Source organism: Pristis pectinata, chromosome 4 (assembly GCF_009764475.1).
Source record: "Pristis pectinata isolate sPriPec2 chromosome 4, sPriPec2.1.pri, whole genome shotgun sequence".
Lineage (NCBI taxonomy): Eukaryota > Metazoa > Chordata > Chondrichthyes > Rhinopristiformes > Pristidae > Pristis > Pristis pectinata.
The window spans coordinates 22,583,356-22,602,442 of NC_067408.1; the positions used below are offsets into that span (position 1 = coordinate 22,583,356).

Below are 19,087 nucleotides of genomic sequence, written 5' to 3' on the forward strand. Positions count from 1 at the left end.
GCCACAACACACTTTCTATACATTGCTGTCACTCCCAGTTCTGCCAACCATCTCTTGTGAGGGAGGTGAGTTAGTGTGTGTGCTCTTTTATCCTCTTCCCATGGTGCTGTCCACTCCCAAGTTCACTCTTGCTTTCTGTTATAGGTAAGTAGACCATGCTGAAGCCTAAATCCTGGTTTTCACAGGTAGAAGAGAAATAAAGTTACCTCCTGGTGCAGAACTCAACAGGTTCCCAATTCCTCATTCGAGTACAAGATTATTATCATCAATGCAACAGCATTGCACTGATGATCATGTTTTACTCAAGTAACTTCCTTGTAGCAGAATATACCTCACTATGTAAAATAGCATCCAAAGATCTTAGAAATCATATATAGAGGGACCTTTTTTTTAGTGGCTAACCACAGAAAATTGATTTTCTGCTGAAATCATGCTTAATGTGAAAGTGGACCTGACATCTTAGAGCTCAATCAATGTTAGGGTTCTATACTTTTCGGTGTGTCAGGTATACAGCTTAATATGTTTGCAGATGACACAAAAATTGTTTTTTGGTATCAATTAATGTGATCACATCTGGAGCATCATGTACAGTATTAGTGTCCATATTTTAAGGAAGAATGTAAATGTTTTGGAAGCAGCTTGGAGAAGATTTATTGGTCTGTCAACTGGAAGAGGTTGGACAGTATAGGCTTGTATCCACAGGAGTTTAGAACAATGAGAAATGAAATCCCGAGGGATCTTGACAGGGTGGATACAGTGAGGATGTTTCCCTTCAGGGAGAATCTAGAACTAGGTCACTGTTCAAATATAAGGGGTCATGCAAAACAGGGAAGACGCGTTTTATTTTCTCTCAGAGGGTTGAGGAGTCATGAGGTCTTTCTTCCTCAAGGGGCAGCGGGAGCAGAGTCTTTGCATCTCTTTTAAAGAGGGCTGTAGATAGGTTCTTGATAAGCAAAAGACTACGGCAGGTTGAGAGAAATAGGGAGATGAGGTTGCAAGTAGATCAGCCGTGATCGTGTTGATTGGGGGAGTAGATTCCTGCTCCCACTTGGTATATTTTTAGGAAACAAAAAGTCTGTTTCTATGAACCGGACGGAACAATGGCAAAGCGTGAGGTGATTAATTGTTAGCTTTAATGTTCTAAATTACTTACTAATCTATTCTTTCAGTGTTTTATGATTTTAAAACATTTAATAATATTACCTTTTTTAAAAAAAACGTTTTCTTGAATTTTAAATTATTTTTGAATGTTAGTTACAATGTGAATCACTCATTGACCAGCGGCTAAACTGAGCTCGTTATGCCCTCCCCTTAGCCCCGGCAAACTCGCTCCTGCCTTTGTGTGACGGTAATACGCCGCACAAGACCACACTGCAACGCAACTTAGAGTCGGGGCGGCACCTATCAACAGATTGGTCCTGACACAAAATTGCAAGTATGACCAGTTTCTGGGTCTATCAGAGCAAAGTACTGATAGAGTAATAGATCTTCAGTGTTGACAAAAAAAAAGTTAGCCACTAAACACACTTTTAAAAGTGCAGGGAAGTGAAGAGAAGAAGCTAGAGCTGGAGATAGATAATAATTCTAGATGTAACTGGAAATTGGGTAGAGTTTGACACAACTTGCTTGCATTTCCGTCTGATCCTGCATCAGGTATTTGCTCTAGTTTTCGGCAAGCAAGTTCGCAATTGATTCTTCTGCTGCTATAAAAAAAATGCGAAATTACGATGAAATTACCGCTTTTCTTGGGGGATGGGGACCGTACCAGAGGCTTATCTTCTTCCTTTTGAGTGCCAGCATCTTTCCCAACGGTTTCTCGGGATTGTCCATAGTTTTCATCGGGGGTATTCCAGAGTATCGCTGCTCAATTCCTGGGAATCTTAATCTGAGCGAACCGTGGAAGAACAAGACGATCCCTCTGGTTCGAAAAGGAGCCGAACTCCAGTACTGCAAATGCAGACGGTACCGGCTAGACGTGATAAAGAACCTTTCGGAGACATTTCCCGACCCAGATTTCTTAAATTTTTCGGAGATTGAAAGAGAACCCTGTCTGGATGGATGGGAGTACAGTAAGGAGCAGTATATCTCCACCATCGTCTCCGAGGTATGTATCTGGAGCGATATAGTTCTCACACCGGCGGCAGTTAACCCGAGACTAGTTGGCTTAGATAATTGCAATGTATTAAAAACCTTTGCCCATTTTTGAGTCCCCAACCCTTTGTTTAGCTTGTTGCTGCGAAATTTAGGGTTATTTGCAGTCCAGACCTCGCATCTACTTATCCATACATTTCACTGCATGTTCATATGGGTGGGGAATGGGCACCCTGGATTGCAGGTATGAACCTCAATATACTTGTAGAGAGCTGCAGGGAGTCCCCCCCCCAAAAAAAAATATACTATTTTCATGGCGTATACAGTAATACATTTGGGACGTGTTATTTGTCTTCATTCGCAAAGGTCAAAGTCACATGTTTCATCCCATCAGTAACATTTGGGAGCCTGGTACACTGGGACCAGCCCCTAGATTGTGGTCTTTCTCCGTAGAACCTTTGTAGTGACTGCACCAAGCTTCATTGCATACTCCTGCACAGTATAATGCATCAGTGAGCAGCATTTACTCACAGACATCTCCTTGCACTGGAAGACAAGCAGTGCCTCTTTCACCAAGATAATCTTCCAGCAGCAGTCTCAATATGTGTCCCTGGGAACAACCCTAGAGCATAAAGTCCTTCCTGTGTTACACCTCTGTTTGGGATTATCCTCTACAAAGACCACTACATTCTTTTCCAAACCTCCTTTGCAAATACACAGTCCACAAGGAGATGGGTGACCATCTCATCCACACTGCAGGCAATTCCAGGGTCTTGTGTGATGGGATGGAGAATTTGGCTGTACATACATGATCTGACAGGGAGGGCCATTCTCACCAGCATCCGGGTGAAGTCCAGGCACTTGTTTGAGAATTCTAATAATGAGGTATTCTGCCAAAAGACTTCAGCAATCAGCTTGGGGAATTATCTCTTTCTCCTAAAGGGCCTGCAGGACATGTAGACCATTGCCTGCTTGACTTGTGGTCAAAGATGTTTTTCCCACAGAAAAACTTTTCTATGAGGCACAGGTGGTGCAACATGGTCCAACTGATTGCAACACTCTGCGGAGAGGTAGAACTTCAGCACATAGTTACACCAGCTACTCAGCCTCTACACTCAACTTTGATGCAGCCACACCTTTCTCTGGAGATTTTTACATTACATCCCTATGCACAATCCATTTTGGATCCTGAGGTGACATGTGAGATGGCTTGGGTCACTGCAATGGACTAGGAGTTGGGTATGGTTCACACATAGAGCAACTCTAAGAGCACCTGGCACCTGATGACTAGATTCTTTCCTGCCATTGTTCCACGTTCCCAACTACTATTTCTCCTCGGCTATTCACTGCAGCCAAATATCGCTGCATGACCTAGCTCCTCCAAACCAGATTTCAAGCACCTTCAGATAATCAGACCTGGCAGTGAAGGGAGAAAAGGAAGGGTCAAACCAGTTGCCAAAGAACATAGCCTTGCTTTTGCTGCAATTGATTTCTGACACACTGCCTTCACACCCCCACCGAACCCCACCCCTCCCAGCCAGTTTAAACTGGTAGCAGATATTGACCAATCTGGAGACTGACAGTGGTTCCAAACAGAAGGTGATGCTGCAGTCCATGTACAGTGACGCTTTGATTGTCACCCCTCTTATATCTATGTCTCATGGATTTGGCAAAATGCTAAATACAACACACAAAAAGAATAGAGGGCAGCTATACCCAATTCTGGATTTGATTGGGAGGCTTCCTGTTTCCCATTCATTAATGAACTTCTCTACTGATGTTCATGTAGAGCAGTTGCTTTCAGTTATGGATTCCTTTCACAAAGCTTACAAGCCCATCATGTTACATTTGTGATAGTCTGTCAAAGGTCTGCCCTGTACAATCGGTATGTAAGACAAATTTTTCACTGTACCTCAGTACTAGTGACAATAATAAACCAATACCAATACCAAATTGACCAGGCAGGTGCCCATCCCTTTGCCCTGCAAATAGGCGATCATATCCATCACAGTGAATGACTGACAGAGATCTTTCTGCCGGGTACAGTGCAAGTCTAGTCTGGGTGAATCATCTGCCCCAGAGTAGATGAGTCAATTGGCAAAAGCCTTGGAAGAGAATCTTGTGATCTACATTCAACAGTGGGTTGGGCCACCAATTTCTGATCTCCTCCCTCTCCACTTTCTGTTTGTAGATCAGTATTATAATGCCTTTCCCCAAGGATTCTGACATGCTGCCAGCTAGAATCATAGTTATACACTTTCAGCAAGTCTGGGACCATCCAATCTTACAGACAGCTGTCACTTTTGAGAGTTTTATTCATCTCAAAGGAAGAGATAGATCATGCCAATTCTCTATTGAAAATCCGGTCCAGACTCTCTCACTTGCTGTCATCTTAGGACAGGAACTTATCGGAGGCTTTTCTGTCTGTGGCCTTCCAACTGGCATCCATCTGTGAGGATGTAACTGAGTCATCCTCTACTGATCACAGAGCTCTCTCTTGGAAAGTTTTGGAAGAAGAAGTGGTGAGCAATTCTCATCCTGCCCCATGAGCAGACTCTGAACCAGAAGATGATCTTCAAAGACTCCAAGGCAAAGAAGGAGGCTTGCTGTCTATTTATCTCTTGCGGAGTTCTTCCTCAACATCCATCCCCATCAACTGCGACAGAGGCAGATTTTATCTGCTTTTTTGGAGTTGACACAATTCCCTCTGAGTCTCCCTTGCTTGCTTCACATGCAGTGCCAAGAAGTGGTAAAGGTAGGAGCAGCATTGCTAACAGTCGCCACCTGCAGAAAAAGGAGGAGAGTCCAGAGGGCTTCACAGATGTTGTAACCACGATCATCTTCAAGAAAGAAGACAAGTAAGATTGTGGTAACTACAGAACAGGCACAGTGCTGTCCACCACAGGGAAAATGATCAGTAGGGTTCTCCTCAACTGCCTCTTCTGAGAGGCTGAAGAGCTGCTCCCTGAATTAGTATGAATTCCATCCATCCAGAAGCATAGTGGACATGATCTTCACTGTGCAACAACTATAAAGAAAACGCAAGGAGCAGCACCAGCCACTACACATGATCTCCTTTGATTCCTCTAAAACCTTTGATTCCATCAATTGGGAGGGACTGTGGAACACTGTTGTCAAATTTGGCTGCAGCAGAAATTCACCTCCATCTTGTACTTGCTCTGTGAAGGCGTACAAGCCATGACATTGATCAATGGATCTTCAACAGAATATAGTTTTCAGTGAAGACCAGTGTCAAATACTGTGTAATTGCCCTAACAGTGTTTTCAATCATTACCAGAGCACTGCATTTCATCTCTTACAAACTAACCACAATGTGTAGAGTTAATCTTAGAAACCAATAGGAAACTGTTCAACTTACAGGGTCTACATTCCAAAATCATGTTTAGCCAAAGTTCAGTAGGTGAACTGCAGTATGCAAACAAGACTTTCTTTTGCAGACACTCAGGTGCCAAGCTCCAAGCCGTAGCCAACTCATTCACTGGAGCATAGGAGGGGACTGGCCTTGCACTCAAGTCTCCCCCTGCTGCACTACACTGCCATCTGACAACAAAGGTTAAAGGTGAGACCCTGGAAAACATAGACCATTTCCCATATCTCAGGAACACCTTCCTGGCGAAGACAAACCTCAGTGATGAAATTCAATGTGCCAGCAGAACCTTTGGTCAACTGATGGGAAGGGTATTTGGAAAATAAAGATCTTAGACAAAAACTTGTTGTCTGCTGAGGAGCAGTGATCCCTGCCCTCTTGTATGTTCTCAGACATGGACTACCTACAACAGGGCATTAGAAAAATACTGCCAACATTTTTTTTCTGCAAAATCCTCCAAGTTCATTGAGATGATAACAAACCAGTTAGTGTCATCTCCCGGGCCAACGTCACCAGTATTGGGGTCCTAGTCATACCTGATCGGCAATATTGGGAGGCCAAAGCAATCACATGCCTCACAGCAGACTCCCAAAATAGACACTCTATTGCAAGCACATGTCATGGGGAGAGATTACCAGGGAGACAGAGGAAAAAATTCAAGGATGTTCTTATAGCTTCCTTGTAGAAATTAAGCATTCCTATTAACATCTGAGAATCTCCAGCCAAAGTAGAGAAGGAGCATTTGGGATGGTATTGAGAACTTTGAGGCCACACATCAGAAGCACACTATGATGCTCTGTAGTGAATGTGGAAGGAGTGGACCACCTCAAATTCTGCTCACTTGTCCACCTTTCAGCCATCATCTGGATAACCTCTTGAAGAATCTGTGGTCCCCACATAAGCCTCATTAGCCACCCCAGAACCCACAAAACTGGAGTGGAAGTAAGTTATCCTCAATCCCAAGTAACTGGGTAAAAAGAGAGGATTGTAGGGACTATCTTTTTTATAGAGAGATGGATTGTTGCTATCAAAATTGTTAAGGGATGCTCCATATTGATCATCATTTTCCTGACCTGGGTATCTGGACTGCAAAAATTGAATCAAAGCCAGAAAAAAATACAAACAGCAGAGAACACTGAGACCACCCACTCAGTGTTTAAACCTAAACACTCTGGACAGTGATTCTCCAAGTGGAGATCATAGAATAGTTGGTGAAGCCTAATCACAAACCTCAAGCCTCAATCATGGAAAAAGGCCTGCTGCTGGCAATATTGCTGCAGCAGCATTTCAGTGTCCAACTTTGAATCCTGGTAGGGTTGAGGATCTGGTGTAACTGGCTGTTTTTGACTGTTATTAAATTGCTTGGAGCTTGAGGTGGAAGGAGAAGTGAAGCAAATGGGAAGGGATTCAAAGTGAAGGGAGTAGAGGGAGGAAAGTGATAAAACTGAATTGGATGGAAGAAGTGGAGAGATGAGAGGAGTAAATAGGAAGAGAGAGAAAGGATGTGGATGGAAGGGAGATGGGGAGAGAGAGCAAGAAATGAAAGGAGGAGTTGGACAAAAGAGGGAAGGTCATTAGAGGGAAAGGAGGGAGGGAAGGAAAGGCGGCAGAGAACTCAGGATTGAATAGGGAGGGCTGGAGAGACAGTGGAAGAGAGAGAGAGGGAAGATGGAAGATGGAGGGAGGAGTGGAAGGAGGAAATTACCGACTGTGGTACGTGCATTGCTGCTGCTGATGGTCCATGTACAGATACCCAGTCTTGAGCCTATCCCATTTGATGGAAAGCAATATCAGTAAACAATATCAGTGAACCAGGTGGATTTTTGCAGCAGTCTGCTAGTTTTTGCAGCCAACATTGCCAATGCTGAAAATCCGAATGAAAAATATAAAAGGCTAGAAATACTCAGGTTAAGCAGTATCTGTGGAGAGAGAAACAGTGTTAGTATTTCAGGTTAATCAGAACAGAGAAGAAGTAGAAACCAAATTATTTTTTAAGTTGCTGAGGGAGGGTGAGTGGAGAGGACAAAGGTTATGCCTCTGATGGGCTGGAGACCAGGAGAGACTGAATGTGACAAGTGGTGTGGTGCAGGCTGACAAGAGGGTTGTGAAGGCTGATAAACCACAGATCACCTGCCCGGAGGAGATGAAAATAGGAGGAGGCAAATAAAAACTGAGAAAAAGAGCAGAAAGTACTGGAACCTGAAACAAACACTGCTAACAATGGAAATCTGAAATAGAGAATAGTGGAAATACTCATGAGCTCAGGCAGTATCTGTGGGGAGAGAAACAGCTAATATTGCAGGTTAATGACCTTGGCCAGTTCTGATACAACGGGGAAAAGCCAGACATCTGAAATTGCTGAATTCAATGTCCAGAGGGCTGTAATTTACCAGGGTGGAAGATGAGATATTGTTTCTTGAGTTTACATTTGGCTTTGTTGGAACAACGTAGGCTCAAGGAAACAGAGGGTCAGATGTGAGTGGGGTGGAAAATTCAAGTGACAGGTAACTGGAAGCCTGTAAAGCAGCAAGTGTGGAAAGATAAATGTTTTGTTCAAGAACCCTTCCTCAGAAATGTCCTGAATGCTTTGCACTGCACTAGATTGGAGGTTGTTTCACCTGGAGGGTACGTTTGGTTCCCTGCAGTTGGGAAAGGAAGAGGCAAAGAGGCAATTGTTACATCTCCTGTGGACATACGGGAAATTACCATGAAAAGGGATAGTGAGTGGTTGAGACTGAAGAGTGAACTCGGGAGTCACAGAGAGAATGACTTCTTTGAAAAGCTGAAAGGGAAGGGTGGTATTATGTTGAAGGTGGCAAAAATCATGGAGAATGATCCATTAAATGTGGTGGCTCTTGGAAGAAAGGAAAGTGAAGACAAAGGGAAACCTGTCCATGCTATATGTGGAAGGGTAAAAGGTGAGAGCAAAATACTGATGGGACAGATGTTGAAGGCCTTGTTACCTTCTATGTCTCTATTTCAATGGATTCAGACATCTGTGTGATATTAAGCGTTTCTTGTGCCACTTCTGCCTCTGTGCTCGTTCCTTTGGCTAGGAATCCTCACTGTAGACAGTTGACCTTCTGTTGATCCAGTTGGACATCTCCCTCTGGCTTCTTATCCTCAGTTCATTGCAAGCTCTGCTGTGAAGTTGATCATTTCAATTTTTCCACTCCACTTTTTTCTCTCTAACCTATGCTACTCTGAACTTGCAATACTCCGCTCATGAAGAAACAATCCCTATATTGTTATCAAACCCGTGGGAAAGAGCAGTGCAGTTGTTTGATGAATTGTCTGCTATCCCACAGAGGTTGAACACCAGCTCTCTAGCAGCCACTCCTCATACTTCCCTCTGGGCCATGACCCCACCACTTAACATCAAGCCATTGTTTCCTAGACAATCAGTGACCTCATTTCCTCTGGATATCATCACTACAGAGCCTTCAAACTCACCACCCTCCGATCATCCAATGAACAGTTTCTCATTTTCCACCTCTGAGGAATTAACAAGGAATTCAACCATATCAGATAACCATCCTTTCCAGTCTGTATTAGAAACTGTCCATTCTGCTGAGGGATCATCAGCCTGTAATTTTAACTTGGTTTCTCTCTCTATAGATGCAGTCTGATCTATGTGTTTCCAGCAGAAGAACATAAGACCTACCCAATCCAACAATCTGATCATTATTGATCTTTCCCCTCAGTGCCACTTTCCTGCATTCATCCTTCTATTCCTTTGATTCTCTTACTATCCTGTCATGAATATATTGATCCTCCACTGCCTTAGGTGGTACAGCATTCCAAGAATTCATTACCCTCTGGGTGAAGAAGTTTCTTGTGATCACAGTCCTGTGTTTGAGTCTGTGACCCCTGGTTCTAGACACCCAAGCCAGGGGAAAACATGATTCCCATATCTATCCTGTCCAGCCCCATAAAAACTTTATATGTTTAAATGTGATTATCTTTCATTCTTCTAAGCTCTAGAGAGTTTTGACCCAGTTTGCTTAATCTCTCTTCCTAGGACAAACCTTTGATCCCAGCAATCAATATGGTGAGCCTTTATTGTATTCTCTCTATCACAAATATGTCCTTCCCTGAGTAGGGAGAAAAAACCTGTACATAATATTCCAGATGTGGTCTCACTAGCGCCCCTTGTAATTGTCATAAGATGTCTTTCTTCGTATAGTCAAACCTTTCAATAACAGCCAACATACATTTGGTTCCTAAATGCTGACGATACCTGCATGCTAATTTAAATTGATCTGGGGACAAGAACGTCCAGTTTCCTCTGACCACCAACATCATTCAAACTCTCACAATTTAAGGAAACATTTTAGTCTATTTTTTTTACTATCAAAGTGAATGTTCTCATGATTTTCCACATTATATTCCATCTGCCATGATGTTGCCCATTTCACTTAGTCTTAAGCTTCACTGCATCCTCCATATAATCCACCCTGCCACCCAGCTTTGCTTCAGGAGTTTGGTTTCTTCATCCATTGATACAGATTAGGAAGAGCTGATCCCTCAGAAGTAATCCCTGCAGCACTCCTTTAGTCACAATCTTGCAACACCAGACCAATCCTCATTTCACTCAGGTATATTGCTCCCAATCCCGTGTTCTAATTTTGTTCAGTTATCTCATACGATACCTTATTGAGGCCTTCTAAAAGTCCAAATATTCCTTATTATCCAGTTCGGCCACATCCGTTCTGTTGGTTACAACATCAAAGGATTCAGAAATAATTTCCATTTCATAAATCTATTTTGCCTGCATTATTTTATGTGCCCTGTTACCACTTCCTTGATACTAGACTCTAGCACTATCAATTTGACATATGTCAAGATAATTGTACTTCCCTGACTTTCACTCTCTCCTTCATTGTGAAAAATAGCCATCACATTCACCATACCCATCTCTTTCAAAACCTTGGGATACAGATTAAAAGTTCCTTGAAATTTTTCAGTTTATAGTCCCATTAATAACTTCCCCATTGCATAATGTAACATCTAATAAAAGACAATTTTTTGATGGTTCCTCGACATACTGCATGCAAATAGGAATAGAGTGGATTTCATTTGGCCCGAGTGATTAGTCTCCCTTCAGGAGTATTGAGCTGTTTTGAAATCAAGTAGGTTAGAGGATTGGAACAATGGTGGCTTGTCCACAAAATACTTTTGTTTTTGGCCTGGGAAAAGGTCTGCAATAATGTTTGTCAATATAAATTGATATTTCCTTGGTCTTGCCACTATTTGATTTTTATTTGCAGAGTTTCTTTTAAACACCTTGTCTTAAGATGCCATGAGATGCCATCTTGGTATTGGTGTTGGTTTATTATTGTCACTTATACTGAGGTACAGTGAAAAACTTGTTTTGCATACCGTTCGTTTAGATCTTGCCACATGCAGTAAGGTCTTCTTCGCTGGTTGGATAATTTCAGCGCTGTTTGCATCAAACCAGCCTAGTACTGACAGGTACTGAATGGATTGGATGATAGTCGGATTGGATGATTTCATGATAGTACTGAATGGATTGCATGATATCATGTTCATGGTAGTTCTGATAAGATTATTGCCCACTACATGGTGACTCTTTGCATGGTCTTCACGATCTGGATGGTCTTCCAGTCATAGGTTTTAGACAATGCCATAGTCCAGGACATGCACATGTGTGGATGCATGTGCCACAGGCAGGTTGGTGAGGGTATGGCTAAGAAGTGTTATACTTGCCACTATGTTTGATTAAAGCATTTGTAAGACCAGGCCACGCCCAGTACAATTATTCAGTAGGATGTCATTGAATTTTTTCCTTTCCAAATCCTTCCTCACTGATGGGCGGTGGGTGGGGAAAGAGACGTCCATTCAGAAATCTGAGTCATGCTTAATTCTGGCATTGAATTTATCAGTGCGAATAATTTTATCCTCTTCAAGTGATACTGTTAGAACAAGGCATCAGGAGATCTCCATCTTGTTGCAGTCCGAATCTCGCTTCACAGCAGCTGCAATCCCTTTACCTTTTCCGGTTTGATTCACTGTTTGGTCCTTAGCGTTTGTACCACACTGAGTATGGAACCTCACCTCAAGCTTGTTCACCATAAACAGCATGGATGCAAGACTTGGATGATGTAGCCCGACGGTCATCGAAACAGAACAGCGACTTGGTTCACAGAACAGACGAGAAGCACAGTTGCTTATTAAGTGTTGTCCATTCAACATTCAGCTTATATCTCAGATATTTATAAATATTACTTTTCATTGCAAGTAGTCTGTAGTAAACAGTGTGGGATTTTTTAGTATGGCTATATGAGAGGCGAGTGGTTGTCCTGCCAAAAGAGGAAGACACTTCAGTTTATGCAAACACATTGTCGACTGAAGGGCTGGTCGGTGCTGGTGAAATGCAAATTTTCGTAGAGGCAATTAATGTATTTCACATTTACGTTCACGCCCGCCCTCCATTGGTCAATCGTTGCAAGTTTCCGGAAGAAAGTAACAGTGGGTTCTGCTGCTGCAATTGACATGCGGCGTTATGAAGAAATTGTCGGTTTCCTGGGAGAATGGGGACCATACCAGAGGTTTATCTTTTTCCTCTTGAGTGTCAGTATCTTTCCCAATGGTTTCTGCGGACTTTCCATTGTTTTCGTCGGAGGTGTGCCAGAGCATCGCTGCTCAATTCCCGGGAACCTCAACCTCAGCGAAGCGTGGATGAACAGGACGATCCCTCCGGTACAAGGAGCCGAACTCCAGCACAGCAAATGCAGTCGGTACCGGCTGGACGTGATAATGAACCTTTCGGAGACATTCCCCGACCCAGATTTCTTCAACATGTCTCAGATCGAACAGGAACCGTGTCTGGATGGATGGGAGTACAGCAAGGAGCAGTATATCTCCACTATCGTCTCCGAGGTTTGTGCATGGAGCGATACACTGGTCACACCCAACAACAGATAGCCTGAGAATAATTCGTGAAATTAATTATGGTGTAATTATTTTATTTTGAAGTGCTAAAGGATCACGTGCACTTCAATCCATTCATGAGCCCACAGTTGTAATTCTATCTCCAGTACGATCTCGAGTCAGAAATATTTTAATGTTTAACTTTGGTTGTGGATTTTTAAATACTAGAGTTTTGAACTTCAACCCGTGTCTTTAACAATCGCCGTCAGAACTCAGCATTTCCCTTTCTTTAAAAAAAAGCCTAATTTCACTCAATTTACAACCCCACCTCTGTTAGTTTATCATTCCCACAAAACTGCATAACCTCTGACTGTAGAAAGAAAATAATGAAAAGAGAGCTTTGGCTGCTTGGTCTTGAGAGTAGTGAATGAATGTAATAGCTGTCAAGGGAAGTGATGAAAAGTCATTCCTTTAGTGCTAAAACTTGTGTAAGTACCTGGCCAAAAGTTTGATAAGGGAATTGTCTGTTATGCTATTTTATAGAACCAGATGGGTTGTAACATATGTTTCAGTTTAGTGGATTCATACATTCCTCTAAACTATTCCCTATTAATCACCTGTCCCATTTCCTAAATTCTTTTCTGTAATATGCTGGAAATTTAAAAATGGAAAGAAAGGTGCTGGAAATATGTGGCATATCAGAGTTAACATTTCAAGTCATAGATCCTTCATCAGAATTTGGAAGGAGACAAAAGAAGCTTGTTAAGCTGCAGGGAGGGTGGGGGAGGAGATGTGTCTGACAGGGTAAAACTGGGGTGACCGTGCGGTAAGCTGTAAACAAGATCATCTGGTCAGTGAGTGAATGGGAGCAGTTAGAGAATGAAAACATAGATGGAAGAATGTAGGAGTTTTAAATAATCAGCTACTGTATAACAGCTTTATATCATACATTGGGCAAAGAGAAAATAGAGAGCCAGAGTCTTTTTCCCAAGGTAGGGGAGTTTAAAGCAAGAGGGCATAGGTTTAAGATGAGAGAGGAGAAATTTAAAAAAGATCTGAAGGGCAAGTTTTTCACATAGAACATGGTGTTTACATAGACAAACTTCTAGAGGAGGTGGTGTGGGAAGATACAATTACTGCATATAAAAGGCATTTGGACAGGTACTAGGAAAGAAGTAGAGGCCTGTAGGCCTAATGCAGGCCAATGAGATTAATGTAGATAGGCAATATGATCAACATGGTTGAGCTGGACCAAAGGCCTGTTTCTGTGCTGTACAGCTCTATGGCTATGATGTTATTTCCAGTTTTCAGCTTCTCCTGATATTATAGATTTCATTTGTCTCCTGTTTATGCCTTCTATTATTCACAGGCCTTTACTTGCTTCTTTCAGCTTGCATTCACGATATTCAATCTCTCCCCCTCTCCACCATGTTCAGTCTGCAACTTAAAACCTGTTTCATTTCTAACTTTTCCAAGTTCATCAGAAAGGTCGTCAGCCTGAAACATCATTCCCATTTCTCTCATCGGAGACGTGTACCTAGCCTGCTGAGTAGTGAAGGAGGATCTAATGTAACTTCTTAAAGGCTTTTACATAGCTTACCTAATTATTGGATGAAATTATGGACCCATGGAGGGAGAATGGATTGTTGAATCCATATTTAACAATATACTATCCAAGCTGGATAGGCTGGGACATTCTTCCCTGGAGCATAGGTGACTGAGGGGTTACCTTAGAGTTGTACAGAATCATGAGGGGCGTAGATAAGGCAAACGGTCACAATCTTTATCCCAGGGCAGGGGAGTCTAAAACTAAAGAGCATGAATTTAAGGTGAGAGGGGAAAGATTTAAAAGGGACCTGAGGGGCAACTTTTTCACACAAGAGCAGAGGGTGGTGAGTATATGGAATGAGCTGTAGAGGTGGGTACAATTAACAATGTTTAAATTTGGATAGGTACATGGATAGAAAAGGTTCAGAGGAATATGGGCCAAATGCAGGCAAATGGGACTAGCTCAGATAGCTATCTTGGTCGACATCAAGAAGTTGGGCCGAAGCTCTTGTTTTCATGCTGCGTAACTCGATGACTCTAAGTATGCAGCATTGTATATCTAGCAAAAAAAAAATTGATTATTTAAAGATAAAATACTACATGAAACATAGTGTGTAAGAAATAAGAAACTGCTGGAGTATAGAGCTGCAAAGCTGGAATACCACATGTCACTTGGCAGCTGGAGGTACAATTTGCTTATGATATTATGGTTGAAGGCCAAGGTACTTCATACCAGAGACAGTAAGTAATAAGTAAAAGATAAGCCAAAGAGACAAAGGTCAAATCAAGTAGATTTGCACTTGTGCTTCCTTAATGTCATTTCCTATTTAATTGAAACAGCCTTCAAACATTCATGGAAAATTCACTGCATTTTGTGTTGTAGAAGTCGTAAGGTGGTTGCATTCCAGGCTCTCTTTCCCATGTAATATCTGAAAGCTGGTTGATGCACTTAAGGCTGAAGCGGTCAGTTCCTGTGAGGAACCAACTGTGCATTAAAATACCAGGGACTAAAATACTTATCTAGATTATATACTTAATAAAGTTTCACTGGAGGTTGGAATAATGGAGGGGATCTCAGCAGCAGGACTTGGAAGAGGTGTCTCAAAGGTAGTGGGACAGGAGTAGTCATCCTTGGTGCTCTTCAACAGTTGTTGGCCCTTGGAAAGAAATTATGTGTTGACTTATAGTTGCTTAAAGAAATGAGAATATGCCATAAGAACATAGGACTCTTGAGTGGACTCCACTGAACAGTAAGATCATTGCTAATCCTTGGTCAATTTGACCTTCCTTCCTGACTTCCATTGCCCTCAATTCCATTAACAAAAATGTATGAGTTGCTACCTTGAATATATACAACTAAACATTTTCAACCTTGTAAGGTAGAGAATTCCAAAGAATCACAATCTCCAAGTGAAGAAATTTTTTCCATATTTCTATCCTCATCGACAGTTTCCTTATTCTTAGGCCATCTCCCAAGTCTAGACTCCCCAGACAGGGGATACAGTCTTTCATGATCTTCTCCATTGTCATCTTAGAAGCTTGGATACTCCAATTGTAATTCAATAATGAACAAAGAGATAAAAACCGTATAATACTTTTTAGTAATGTATATTATTTAACTAAAATTAGCTGTTTCACTACAAAAAGAAAAGCAAGATCATTTTACAGTTAATATTTATTCTTCAGTGGTGCCATGAAATGTTTTACATCCATCAAAGAGAACAGATGGGTTCACCAGTTTATCAACTCATCCAAAACACATCATGAAGTGACATCTTCATCTTGCCATGGGACATTGCTCACATTACAACAATGATTACATTTCAAAATAACGTTATTAACTTTGAAATCTTTTAGGCCATGCTACAGGCAAAAATAGTTGTGAAAATGTGAGTTCTTTCTAATTCTGGCAGAAAACATATACTGTAGTTTACTGTAGCTCAAGCTTATGGAATGGGATTTGAAGCTATAGACTTCTGGTTCAGACATTTGTTTGTTGCTTTTGAGCCTAGGCTGATTACATAGCAGGATTGATAAGACGACTGGACTTTCCACCCATTTTGAAGTTGTAAAGTGCATGTATTTTGACCCAATGTAATGAAATGTATTTACTGTATCTTTGTTTGGGATCACATATTTGGGCTCTTCATTTTTAATTTTCTTGTTTTTTTTAGTGGGACTTGGTATGTAACGAAGATTGGAAAGCCCCATTTTCTACGTCGCTGTTCTTCATAGGAGTGCTGCTTGGTTCCTTTATATCTGGACAGTTATCTGACAAGTGAGTTATTTCTTCTATTCAGTTTTGCCAAAAAGTATCTTTTCTGGTCATTCTTGTTTGCTATTTGTAAGAGCTGCCACATTTCCTAATTATCACAGAGAGTCCAAATCAAAACTGCTTAATTGAGTGTCAGGCTCTTTGGGATGACGTGAGACCATGAAATTCACTACATAATTGCAATTTTCTATAATGGTCACATTGAAATGCCAATGACAGTCCAGTGAGTGATCATGGTGCTACTCAAGGTCAAGGGAATATGTCTAGGTTGTCTCCTGTTTCAGTTAGTCATTATGTGACAATTTAGTGCCAGGAAGCACATACTGCTATGGATGAAACATGAGTTGCTATGTTATTGTGCAAGTCCAGAATGGGCCAGTGTGCTATGAAATCATCAACAAGCTTTCCTGTTCTTGACATTATGTTGGATGGAAAATCATTGATAGTGACTGAATGGTTGGAATTGGTTTATTATTGTCACTTGTACCGAAGTACAGTGAAAAACTTGTCTTGCATACCCTTCATACAGATCAATTCATTACACAGTGCATTGAGGTAGTACATGGTAAAACAATACAGAGTAAAGTGTCACAGCTGCAGAGAAAGTGCAGTGCAGGTAGACAATAAGGTGCAAGGTCATAACAAATGCCGTCTCATTTGGAAATCCTGCAGTGATATCCTATGGCTATGACGAATAGCTTCTGGCGAGCCAGAAGTATGATATTTGTTAGCTGTAACTTCAGCCACTGAAGGATTTTCACAGTGAGCCTAACTGACCTCCTTGCTACCTTACATACTTGTGCTACCTTTGAAATGAGGGCAATTATTCTTCTTTGGTATTCATTCATCGCAACTCCAAAAGTAGATGGATGTGCATAATCTCACCAAGCGTTGTTCCACTTACTCTACATTGATAATCTTTGAGGCCAGAGATATAGAAGCTCTTGATCCCACCTGTATGCTTTCTCCTCTTATTATCTTTGTTTTATTTATTCATTCATAGGATGTGGATGACGCTGGCATTGCTAGCATTTTATTGTCCATTCCTGATTACCCCTGAACTAAAATGGCAGTTAACCTTTGGGTATATTCTGCAGTGAGTTCTGCTGCGGTTAAGATCTGAAACCTTAAGAGTCAACCATCTTGGTGGGTTTGGAGTCGTATAAAGGCCCAACCGGGTAAGGATGGCAGATTTCCTTTCCTGAAGTACATTTGTGAATGTACAGAGAAGGAAGAGAATGTTCAACAAAGCCATAGTATTTGTGAATTCAATAGGAGAGGTGTTTCTGCAGCCCCAAGTGTGTTTTCATATCTTTATGTTGCGTGCCTGATGCTGAAATCAAGGGTGACTCTGATTCCTGCAAAGAATTTCAAGGAGGGAAGGGTAAATGACCTGAGGCTGTTGAAACTCTTTTCCAATAGCACAGGCTGAAACAGGGATGAGGTTAGCTGGTAGATTACTGGGAAAGAGGAAAGTGATTACAAACCAGCACCTCAATAGTAGCAATCTTTGGATTACAACTGGTGCCTACAACTAGTGAATAAATAATAGGAGGGATATTCAGATGAATATGAGGCTGAAAAGATGATTTTAGAAGGGAGGACTTCAAATATTTGGGGCAATGGGACTGGTTATGGGGGTGTGAAATGCATATAAATTATAGAGGTTTCATCTTGACAAGGTTGCGATCAGTATCATTGTGAGGAAGTTTCCCATGTCACTGGAAAGGGCATAAACAAGGTTGTTCAGATGAATGGAAGCCCTGAGTATACTTATAAAATGAAGAGAATTAAACTCAGGTGGGGACAGAAGGGATTTGGTAAATATGTTGGAAGGCAGAGCTAATGAAAAGAGTAAATATATTGACAAGTTTCTGAGAAGTGGGTAAAACAATAGGGCAACAGTGGTAAGCACCTTCAGATATCTTATTTTTAATTGGGACAGAAATAGTGCAAAAGGAATAGATGGTGTACAGTTCTTAAAATGCATTAAGATAACAGAGGGTAGTGGTCAATAGATCTTATTCTGGCTGGAGGCACATGACTTTCGGAAGTGGCCTTCCACAGGGATCCGTACAGGGGACCTGTGCTGTTTGTGATATACTATATAAATGACTTGGATGAAAATGTGAATGGGTGGGTTAGTAAGTTTGCAGATGAAACAAAGCTTGGTGGCGTTGTGAACAGTATCAAAGATTGTCAGAGGATACAATGGGATATTGATCAGTTGCAGATATGGGTGGAGAAATGGCAGATGGAGTTTAATTTGGGCAAGTGTGAAGTATTGCATGTTGGAAGATCAAATGTACACAGTTAGTGGCAAGACCCATTACAGTGTTAATGTACAGAGGGATCTTGGGGTCCAAGTCCATAGCTCCCTGAAAGTGACTGCACAAGTTGATAGGGTGGTTTAAAAAAAAAAGGCATATGGCACGCTTGCCTTTATTAGTTGAGGCACTGAGTTCAAGAGTCAGGAGGCTTTTTTTGTTGCAGCTTTATGAAACTCTGGTTAGGCCCCATCTGGAGCATTGCATTCATTTCTGCTCGCCCCATTATAGGAAGGATGTGGAGGCTATGGAGAGGTTGCAGAAGAGATTTACTAGGATGCCGCCTGGATTAGAGGGCATGTTGAGACAAAATAGGGTTGTTTTCTCTGGAGTGGTGGAGGTTGACGGGAGACCTGATAGAAGTTTATAAAATTATGAGAAGCACAGATAGAGTAGACAGCTGGTATATTTTTCCCAGGGTCAAAATGTCTAACATTAGAGGGCAAGGATTCAAGATGAGAGGGAGAAATTTCAAAGGAAATGTGTGGGGCAAGTTTTTTTACACAGAGTGGTGGGTACCAGAAATGTACTGCCACAGGTGGTGGTGGAGGCAGATACAATAGA

The 19,087-nt window shown here is 41.7% G+C and overlaps 1 protein-coding gene across 3 annotated transcripts in view; it reads left to right on the forward strand.

The window, feature by feature from the left end:
• The first annotated feature begins 1,509 nt into the window (after nt 1-1,509).
• LOC127569229 (solute carrier family 22 member 5-like) overlaps nt 1,510-19,087 on the forward strand; it is a 69,148-nt gene continuing 51,570 nt past the window's right edge. For 2 of the 3 annotated variants that reach the window (XM_052013658.1, XM_052013660.1), the window contains exons 1-2: nt 1,510-2,104; nt 16,096-16,199. In XM_052013658.1, coding sequence (XP_051869618.1) covers nt 1,715-2,104; nt 16,096-16,199 — 494 coding nt within the window. In that variant the 5' untranslated portion in view covers nt 1,510-1,714. Of the gene's footprint in view, nt 2,105-11,977; nt 12,383-16,095; nt 16,200-19,087 lie in introns of those variants that run through there. The other variant, XM_052013659.1, reaches the window with a different exon arrangement.